Source organism: Maniola jurtina, chromosome 19 (assembly GCF_905333055.1).
Source record: "Maniola jurtina chromosome 19, ilManJurt1.1, whole genome shotgun sequence".
NCBI classification, from domain to species: Eukaryota; Metazoa; Arthropoda; class Insecta; order Lepidoptera; family Nymphalidae; genus Maniola; species Maniola jurtina.
Window position 1 is genome coordinate 12428178 of NC_060047.1, and position 10676 is coordinate 12438853.

Here is a 10676-nt window from a genome sequence, read left to right on the forward strand (position 1 = left end):
ACATTGAGATATTAAAATGTTATATATATGTGGTCATTTGTTTTAGAGGTTGTTTGTCTGTGTGGTTGTTCATAATACCTAATCTGTGTTTGTTTTGAAAAGAACTTTTGTGTTGATATTTTTAATTTGTGATGAAAAGCTTTTGTATCGTAAATTATTACAGAAAATTCCTGAAAAATGTGCAGATACGGAACTACTGCAGCGTGGAAAAGGGAAAAGAAAAAAATGATATCAATAAAATTCGAAATATCGGCATTTTAGCACATATAGATGCAGGTTAGGTTAACTTGTAATTTTTATGTAATATTTCATTTTTGTATGTAATCCAAGTTTTAATTTAATTCAATATAAGTGGATACATAAATTTCTTAAAAAAAGTTTAGAATCCACGTCGAATTTCAAGTAATTTGTTGTTTTACGACGAAATAAAGACCCAACAAAGTGCTGTTACTTTTTAGGTAAAACTACAACGACGGAACGTATGTTGTTTTACTCCGGCACTATCCGGTCCATGGGCGAGGTACACCATGGCAACACAGTCACTGATTACATGGAACAAGAGAGACAAAGAGGAATCACTATTACATGTATGTTTACTTTATAATAACTACCTTTAAGATAGACAGGATACTTTTCATTCCAGGACATGGGATTAAAAAAACATTATTTCAAGTTCTGTAAATAAATTACATCTACTTTATTACAGCTGCAGCGGTATCGTTCCCATGGCAAGGGTACCAGATCAATTTAATTGATACTCCAGGTCATATAGACTTTACCATGGAGGTGGAACAGAGTCTTGCAGTTCTGGATGGAGCTGTTGTTGTGCTAGATGGCTCTGCTGGTAAGTAGTTTTAGTTATGGGAATAACATTAATGCTATTTTTTCTACAATCGAATCAAAGACTGTTGGAGTTTCTCTATGTGATTAAATCAGAAATGAGGAGATCTGTAGGAGAACCAGAGTAACGACATATCTCAGTGGGTTGCAAAGCTTAATTGGCAATGGGCAGAACACAGTTTGAAATACTAATAGATGTGAAATCATCATTCAAGGACCTTGGGTGGTGACTGAGGTCCCAAAGTTCTTAAACAGTGAACTCATACCAGAAAGCGCAGCAATGGAAAACCTCCCTCTAGGTGAACAGACAACATCAAACGTGTTCTAACTTTGTATCGAAAACCTCTAATATAGGCACTACAGACTAGGAGGATCATTCTGAGCAAAAAAAAATTGTAAACCACAACTCAATGGCCTGTATCATAATTTTGATATTAAATAACCATAAACCACTTTTTGTTGCACAGTTTAAATGTTAAATAATGTTTTTGTGGAATAATATGTTTCAATTTTTTGTAAGTTTATCAATTCTTACATTGTCTTATCATTTGACCAGGTGTATAAGTTCAAATGTTTCTTCATAAGTTTATGAATCCTTACATCCTTTTATCATCCAACCAGGTGTAGAAGCTCAAACATTAACAGTATGGCGTCAAGCCAACGGGTACAAAGTGCCCCGTATCCTGTACCTCAACAAAATGGACCGTAGTGACTCGGACGCTAGAGCGTGCGCGCGCTCAGTGGAGGACAAACTACGGGTCACTCCACTACTGCTGCACGAGCCTATACATCATGAGGGGAAGCTTATTGGTGAGCCACTATTATTATTACTATTATTATGTATTTTGGGTGACATCTTACACAGGAATTCATAGAGGCTTCTTTAGAGGACGATCCAGATGACTGTCGATTCAGGATCAAATCGAGAGTTTCCTCACTCTATTTCACTCTGTCACTAGGCTTTCACTGCTTTTTATAACATTAAATACATCAATCACTGCGCACATGATTTTTCTAGTATCTGAACATTTACTTCATACTGTTACAGGTCTTACAGATCTAATAACATTGGAGGAAATAATCTGGACAAAAGGCAGAGGACAACATTATATAAAACGCAAACTTACTGAAAAAACCGACGGAAAAAAATGGGAATCAACCTTAACCGAGCACCGAAAAATCATAGACACGCTCTCTTCTCTAGACGACAAACTCGCAGACACAATTATACAGCAGGAATCGTTGGATAATTTGGATTATACAGAGATTATACAAGCTGTACGGAGATGTACAATAAATATGACTTTGTTTCCCATTTTGTGTGGGAGTTCATATAAGAATATTGGGGTGCAAACTTTAATAGATGGGGTTATTTCGTATTTACCCTCTCCTGTGGAAAGGAGTGGGGTTTTTAAGGGTTTTGGATCTGATTTGTCCGCAAGAGCGTTTAAGGTGCAACACGATGACCAGAGAGGGGTGCTGACGTTTTTAAGGGTGTATAGTGGAGAGATAACCAAGGGGCAGAAGATCTATAACTTGTCGAGGGATAAGAGTGAGCAGGTCAGTGTATTTTTGATTCCCTACTGTACAAATCTGCCAATTATCCACATAGAAGTTAGATACCCAAGGATTTGAACCTACGTCTCCCTGGGTATCACGCCCTTAGCGCCTTTGACTGCTAGACCACAGTTTACCCACTGTCAAGTGACAAAATTTCGGATATGTATTTTCATTTAGTACTGAAGCGACTGTTAATGGCATCTAGTAGCAGCATGTTGCATGTTGTGTCAGAGCGTGATACCCATGGAGACGCAGCGCAGGTTCAAACCCTGCCGGTTCCGTAATTTTTGAGATATGTTTAAAAATTATTCCTTGAAGTGTAGGTAAAAAGTAAAAACACTATCAAAAAATATATTTTATTGACTTTCGTATGAAAATCCACGGCACACGTACTGGTGGCTTTGTGTTATAACAATATGAACAGTTCAAAGTACTTAATAATTAAAAGCTTTTAAAAAGGAATATGCTTAGACAGGGTTACTGTACGTGGCTTTGGCGGACGAGTACCAGCCCGTGGAGAGAGTCACTAGTGGAAACATTGCTGTCGTCAGCGCACTTAAGGTAACATATTTAAAATATTAATCGTATTCCTACCTAAAAACACATAATTTATGTTAGTATATACTAACACGCACTATACAGTGCGCGACAGTTCGGGATGGCAATAGGAGAATAAGGGGGGGGGGGACACGCCCCGCACTCCCGCCCAGCACCCGCAATATCCCGCACCGGGTTAGCGCGGGGGCTTTGCGGGTGTGCGGCGCGTCCCCAGTCCGCCCCGATTGCCATTTCAATCTGTCGCGTATTATACACTTAAAGAACCTATCAGTACCCTTAAAGTAACAGTAAATAACCTTAAAAAACTTAGCAGTATGAAACAGACAGCAATTTCTATTATTATCGTTGTATTGCTCGCGGGGTTGCCCGGGATCGAACCCTCAGACATTCTGAATAAGCGGACATTTTATCCACTAGGCTATCATCCCTCTTCGCCGCTTACTTTCCACATTTTCAGGCAACCATGTCTGGTGATCTAATAACCACAAACCAAGCGGCAACGAACCGCGCGAGAGAGAAACTAACTTCCTTGCTCAAAGACCCCGCTGTGTGTGAGGAGTTAGTCCACCCCAGCGCTAAGCACCGACTGCAGGCCATGGACACGGAGCCTACTGCTGAGGACATTGCTGATATGCTGCTGGGGATTGGTAAGAGTTATGAAGTAAAATTCACCCCATCTTTACCGTTGTATCTGTTGCACTCCATTAAGTAATTTTGATTGTAATAATATATGTTAGGATGAGGGTGGCATGTCCAAATCAGAAAAATCCCATAAAACAAAAAAAAACTTTCTTATTATACCTCATCTCTGAAGATCATTTGATCTTCACCTAATTTTATCCCGTTAAATAATAAAAATACTGAGATTGTTTCAGCGCGTAGTCCCGTTGGCCCCGTTAAATTCAAATTCAAAATATGACAGCCATTTTTGCTTGGTCTGTCTCAATTTGGAACGGACTAATCTCAAGCAGTCTTAATAAACAGCTTTGAATCCTTTATTTTGAACTAGATGATGTCCGCGACTTCGTCCGCGTGGATTTAGGTTTTTAAAAATCCCATAGATCTTTTTGATTTTTCCGGGATAAAAAGTTGTCTATGTCAGTTTCCGGGATGCAAGCTACCTCATTATCATCATTTCATATTATTATTATTAATCAATACCTCATTATCATCATTTCATATAAATCAGTTAAATGGATGGGTCTTTAAGTATTCTGTGGAAACTCTTTGATTTACTGGGATAAAAAGTAGCCCACATCCTTCCTCGGGATGTAAGCTAACTTTGTACCAAATTTTATCTACATCGATAAAAACTGTTGGGCCATGAAGGCTAGCAGACAGACAGACACACTTTCGCATTATAATATTAGTACGGATGAAACATTATCTAAATAAAAAACAACGTTATAATACTTCTATCTTTATTATTGAAACAGGCAACACTGTCCCAGAGCCCGTGTTCCTCTGCTCCATCGAGCCTCCCAGCGCAGCGTACCAGAACGCGCTCGAGACAGCACTTGAGGAGTTGCAAAGAGAAGACCCCAGCCTCAGGGTCACCACTGATGAGGACACTGGTCAAATGGTGCTTGCTGGTAAGTTCACTAATTAACAGGCAATACGATCCCAAAGCCAGTATTCCTCTGCTCAATCGAGCCCCCTGGTGCAGCCCACCAAAATGCTTTGGATACAACGCTTGAAGAGTTGCAGAGGGAAGACCCCAGCCTCAGGGTCACCACTGATGAGGACACTGGTCAAATGGTGCTCGCTGGTAAGTTCACTAATTAACAGGCAATACGATCCCAAAGCCAGTATTCCTCTGCTCAATCGAGCCCCCTGGTGCAGCCCACCAAAATGCTTTGGATACAACGCTTGAAGAGTTGCAGAGGGAAGACCCCAGCCTCAGGGTCACCACTGATGAGGACACTGGTCAAATGGTGCTCGCTGGTAAGTTCACTAATTAACAGGCAATACGATCCCAAAGCCAGTATTCCTCTGCTCAATCGAGCCCCCTGGTGCAGCCCACCAAAATGCTTTGGATACAACGCTTGAAGAGTTGCAGAGGGAAGACCCCAGCCCCAGGGTCACCACTGAAGAGAACACCAAACAGATGATGAGAGATTCTTGTGTAAGTTAGTAATTAACAGTGAAAGTATGTTTATTTATTTTTTACCTAATGCCGGCGCCTTCATCCGCGTGAAACAAATTTCAAACCCCTATTCTATCCTTAAAGGGAAGAATTTTCAAAAATCCTTTGCAGATGTCTACGTCATATTAGCTATAGGTATGCATGCCAAATTTCAACCTGGTCTGTTCAGTAGTTTGAGCTGTGAGTTGATAGATCAGTCAGTAACCTTTTCTTTTTAACCCCCGACCCAAAAAGAGGGGTGTTATAAGTTTGACGTGTGTATCTGTGTATCTGTGTGTCTGTGTATCTGTCTGTGGCCTCGTAGCGCCTAAACGAATGAACCGATTTTAATTTAGTTTTTTTTTGTTTGAAAGGTGGCTTGATCGAGAGTGTTCTTAGCTATAATCCAAAAAAATTGGTTCAGCCGTTTAAAAGTTATCAGCTATTTTCTAATTTTCTTGTAGAAAAGAAGGTTAGATAACCCTTAGGTTCATAATATTCAAGTGTCAATTGACAAATGTCAAGCTGTCAAGATATACATAATTATTTATTTGAAAATATATTTGTCGGGGGTGTTGAAATTTTTTAATTTACACTTGTATAATTATTATATAGTTTGTTTTTAACTGTTTCCAGGTATGGGCGAACTACACTTAGAAATCATAAAGGAGAGAATAATCCGCGAATACAAGATTGATGTAGAACTTGGTCCACCGCAGATCTCTTACAAAGAGACGTTGGTAGGGACGGCCAAGCAAACAATGACCATAGACAGGAAAATCGGCAGCGCCAAGCAAATGGCCAAGGTTGTGATGTCGGCCAAGACTGTCAAGGGAATCACGCAAGATAAGGTGCTTAGGTAAGTATATTTTTAAGTAAGACAATCAGTTGTGCGAGCTGAATTGCACTTTATTGCTTAGTAACAAGAGTCGCTATTTCTTTCACGGTCTTTGCGGGATTTTCGAATTAAAAGACCAAAACAAACTGATATTTACATTACACAATACACATGCATTAATATAATCACATATGCAGGTAGTTGGGACCTGCATGCTCCTTAACACTCAACCGTTCCCACAATGTTAATTAGAAAGTGTGCTCGCTTCAGGTACTTCCTATTTTAGATAATACATCGTACTCCCTTGCCAAATTGAAAAAAAAAAACAAATAATAAAATACATTGCATGCCGACTTTACGATAGTCAGACCACAGGGTGTTACAATGGTTGCACAAAATGAAGGTCCCCTCATGGGTGCTTAGTTCAGTGGACAATGAATCTCCAACAATTTGATTTTGATGTGGCGCATAGGCCAGGCTCTTGTAATGAAATCCCCGATGCTTTGTCCCGTTCCCAATTTTGGACAAACATGAAGATATGAGTTTATTTGTTCAGGTTGGACAAAACAGCGGACAGTGCTGCCAACCTAGCGCACGTACACCCGCGGTACATGCAAGCCATTCGACGCGGAGTGGACGCCGCATTACTACACGGACCCAAACTAGGATGCCCTGTGAGTACTTTCTTCTATCTCTCTCTACCTCGCTCTACACTTTGGCTCTGTCTCTCCCTCTCTCGCTCTTTCTCCACATCTCCCTCTCTCTCTCATGCAATTCAGAACAAAATGAGTTTATAATTATTTTATTTGTCAGTTGGTGGACGTGCAGGTGACGCTGCACTGGTTCGAGGTCGGTCGCGGCACTTCCGACTCCGTGGTCGCCGCCACCGTCACCCAATGTCTTAGGAAGGTATGAGCATCACAATAAACCAACATTATTATTAATCCGGTCCCGACTGCCGACAAGTAGGAACCGGGTGTCCGTCTGTCCATCCGTCCGTCTGTCAGCAAGCTGTGAACTGTAAAAGAAGAGTTGAAGAGTTCATAGAATGTGTATTTCTAACAATTTTGAAATCAAACTTGAAAACAATCAAATTTGAAAAAGGCTGCCATGGAAATTAAAAAATATGATTGAAATTTTTTGAACGATGGTACAAGAAATTTCGTGTACGAGTCCGACTCGCACTTGGCTGATTTTAATTTTTTAGGGTTCCGTACCTCAAAAAGAAAACGGAACCCTTATTAATAGGATCACTTTTTTGCCTGTCGTATCTGTCAAGAAAACCAATAGGGTACTTCCCGTATACCTAGAATAATGAAAATTAACAGGTAGGTAGGTCTCATAGCACGAGTAAAGAAAAAAATCCGAAAACCGTGAATTTGTGGTTATATCACAAAAAAGAAATTAAAATGTGTTCAAACAAAAATTCTTATTTTAATTTTCAAACTTAAATAACTATACCAAGTGGGGTATCATATGAAACAGCTTTATTTGTACAATCTGCAAAATGTCGGAAAAAATTCCCGAGTACGGAACCCTCGGTGCGTTAGTCTTACTCGCACTTGATCGACTTGACTTTTTTTACTTTAAACTTATTTAAAACTGATTTTATGATTTATCCCAAGGTATTTGAAGAAGCGGAATCAGTTCTCCTAGAGCCTGTGATGTTTTTGGAGTTAGTTTGCCCGGAGTCTCACTCCTCGAGGCTGCTGGCCGACCTGGCGAGAAGGCGGGCTGATATACAGCATATACACTTGAGACATAAAAATAAGGTGTGTATACTACTCATATTATGTTTGTTGGTTTATTGGTTTGTCCTTCAATCACGTCGCAACGGACCAACGGATCGACGTGATATTTGCTTGGGTACAAAGGCGCCATCTTCACGGTCATTTCCTTGGGAACTGTTTAATTTTCCGGGATAAAAAGTAGCCTATGTGTTAATTTAGGGTATAATCTATCTCCATACCAAATATCATCCAAATCCGTTCAGCCGTTTTTGCGTGATTGAGTAACAAACATCCAAACTGTCACATTTATAATATTATAAAATAGGATTAGGATATTAGTTATTTTTAATTATTATTAGTAGTATAATATAAGTATGGTAAATGGAATTTATGAGATTGATTAGCGTATCCCATGTAGAGTGGAAGAACGCTTTCCAAAAAAATTAAACAACAAATAATAAAAACTTTAGGACCAAAGTCCGTCTGTCTGATTAGAAAATGTGCTGTACTGATATATAATACGTCATAAGCACCTACACTTTAGCACGACATAACGTTCGTCGAGCGCCATCTAGTGTCTGAGCGAGAATTTGATCATTCAATTTTTTTATGGCACGCGGCTGCACTAAGTGAGTGCAATTTACTTTGTGGTACTGATTCTGATGGAAACAAAATTTTAGAGTATTCGTCTTTTTCCTTACTAATATACTAAAAAACTCCGAGAAGAATACTATAATATATAGTATATAGACTTTTATTACTGAAAATATACAATATTAACTATTTCATTTACAATCTTAGATGTGTAGTTATATGCCTACATGTTTCTATACATAATTATATTTATTTATTTATATTTATTTATTCTTTCTTTATTTGCATTCATGTCTTCATCATAAAAAATATTATTACAACATGAAGCCCCGTCAGGGCGCTGCAAAGTATAACATTGGTGATTAGAACAATTACAATTCTATTGTTAACAATTATGAAAATTATGAAATGTAAATAACAATTTTGAGTTAATTTAACGGTAGGTAATTAATTAAAAAAATACAATGTCACAAAAAAAAAAAAATACAATAATTAAAAAATACAATAATTAAAAAATACAATGTCACGTATAAATAAATGTTCTTATCCATTGCTCAGAATACATCTATCGTAACAATATTCATTGGAGTACATAATTTATCGTGGAATTAATTAATTAATTAGTATTTTTGTATGCTTATTATTACAGTGAATAAGTAGGTATATAATACTTGTTCCGTTTTAATGAACACACTCATTACTTACTATAATAATAACATAAAACATTTAAATTTTAATATTACATCGCTATTACATGATATATGTACATGTCTCTATAAGTGGACTCAAACATTTCGGGTTTTCTACCCATACAGGTCCTCCAGGTAGATCCTACAGCCTAATTTCCCACCTAAATGTTTATTTTAAAGAAAAAAGCAAATACAGCATAAGATCTGCACCCCGAATCGCTATGGCAAGGCACAACTGCCGCATTCCGAGGCACTTTTAAACACGCAGCCTGCAAGATCTGGAATGATCTCCCGCCCCCAGCCCGTGTATTAAAATCCGCAATTTCTTTTAAAAAAATTATAAAAAAATATGTTTTAGAAAAACAAAAAGCGTTGGGTTAAGGTTCATTCCAAATCTTCCAGGCACTGCACTATACTTATACCTGCTACCTACACCAGTTTCCCATAATGCTAAGCTGCCTCTTTGTTCCATGAAGTCTACAGTAAAGATAAAAAATAAAAAAATCGTATTCCTTGCTGAAGACATGTCGACCCTACTCATGTTTATATTTGTATAATATCTATATATGTATGTATACACAATAAATGATAATATATATATAATATCTTTTCTACCCTACTAATAATTCTTTTTTTCTTTTTTGGTTGCTTTTTATATCTGTTATTTGATCTAATATGCAGATACACTGTTTCGTTGTCAGGTCGTGACACCAGGGCTCTGCCTGAAAATCAGCGCTGCAGTAGTCAAATACTGCAGCATCTTGCTGAGGCAAAGCCCTTTTAGCTCACAGACACAACAATAGTATAATAGTATTTTCTAGTTTTAAGATTAATTAATATTCAAGTTTAATTGTATTTTTATTTTTATTCTTGTTTTTTTGTTTTTGTGTGTGATTCTGTATATGAGCTAAATAAACCTTTATTTATTATTTTATTTATTTATTTATTTTGAACTCTTCTCCAGGTAGTCGAATGTCTAGCGCCACTGTCAGAGCTGCTGGGCTACTCGTCCACGCTGCGCTCGCTCAGCTCAGGGCTGGCCAGCTTCACCATGGAGTTCCACTCCAACAGGCAAATGTCGCCACACGACGAGGAAAAGGCCATTCGCAGTGTCACCGGGTTTTAGATTAGAGATACCGCGAGTATTTAGCGATTATTCGCCATCCGAATTCGAATAGTTGAATTATTCGCCAAAATTATTCGACTCCAAAAACGATTAATTAGTTATAAATAGGTAACAATAACATCTCTAGTGATCTCAACTCATGACTTCCTTGTCGGGTTTTCTACCTATATGGGTTACAGCCTACCAAAAAAATGAATTGAATTTATTAAAAATAGTTAGGTGCTTTACCAATCTTGTCAGTTATTGTTGAATTCTATTATTATTGTTGATTTCAAAGATCCTATAGTATAGATACTACAATAATTTCTAAATAAATGATAATTATAATGAAACTTAATTAAAATTATATTCTTTCTTATTTAAACCTGTAATTGTTCCTTTCAAATTTAAATTAGACAAATTATTTGCGGTTGTCGAATAATAGACACTTATTCGCTATTCGACGAATAATGCAAAATGACGAATAATGTTGAATATCGAATAATAATGGCTAACCCTGGCATCAGGCATCTCTATTAGACACATTCCCCTGCGAAAGAGTGGTTATTCCATGGTCAAACCTAGCAACTAATATACACTAATAGATGAACTGTATTGTAAATAAATAAAATAAGTG

The 10676-nt window shown here is 37.7% G+C and overlaps 1 protein-coding gene across 1 annotated transcript; it reads left to right on the forward strand.

The window, feature by feature from the left end:
- Nucleotides 1–83: 83 nt before the first annotated feature.
- LOC123874938 (ribosome-releasing factor 2, mitochondrial) lies at nt 84–10524 on the forward strand. Its single transcript, XM_045920518.1, has 13 exons — nt 84–276; nt 459–587; nt 707–844; nt 1462–1650; nt 1889–2400; nt 2872–2961; nt 3416–3605; nt 4395–4550; nt 5720–5942; nt 6478–6595; nt 6735–6830; nt 7547–7693; nt 9899–10524. Exons 1-13 carry the CDS (start codon nt 132–134, stop codon nt 10058–10060), a joined length of 2295 nt encoding a protein of 764 aa, XP_045776474.1. The 5' UTR covers nt 84–131; the 3' UTR covers nt 10061–10524.
- Nucleotides 10525–10676: the final 152 nt, after the last annotated feature.

Excerpts from the sequence above, each read along its gene's own strand:
- LOC123874938 (XM_045920518.1), top strand. The coding sequence starts at position 132 with ATGAAAAGCTTTTGTATCGTAAATTATTACAGAAAATTCCTGAAAAAT. Across the intron at positions 588-706 it reads AAGAGGAATCACTATTACAT|CTGCAGCGGTATCGTTCCCA; the intron begins GTATGTTTACTT and ends ACTTTATTACAG. Across the intron at positions 1,651-1,888 it reads TCATGAGGGGAAGCTTATTG|GTCTTACAGATCTAATAACA; the intron begins GTGAGCCACTAT and ends ATACTGTTACAG.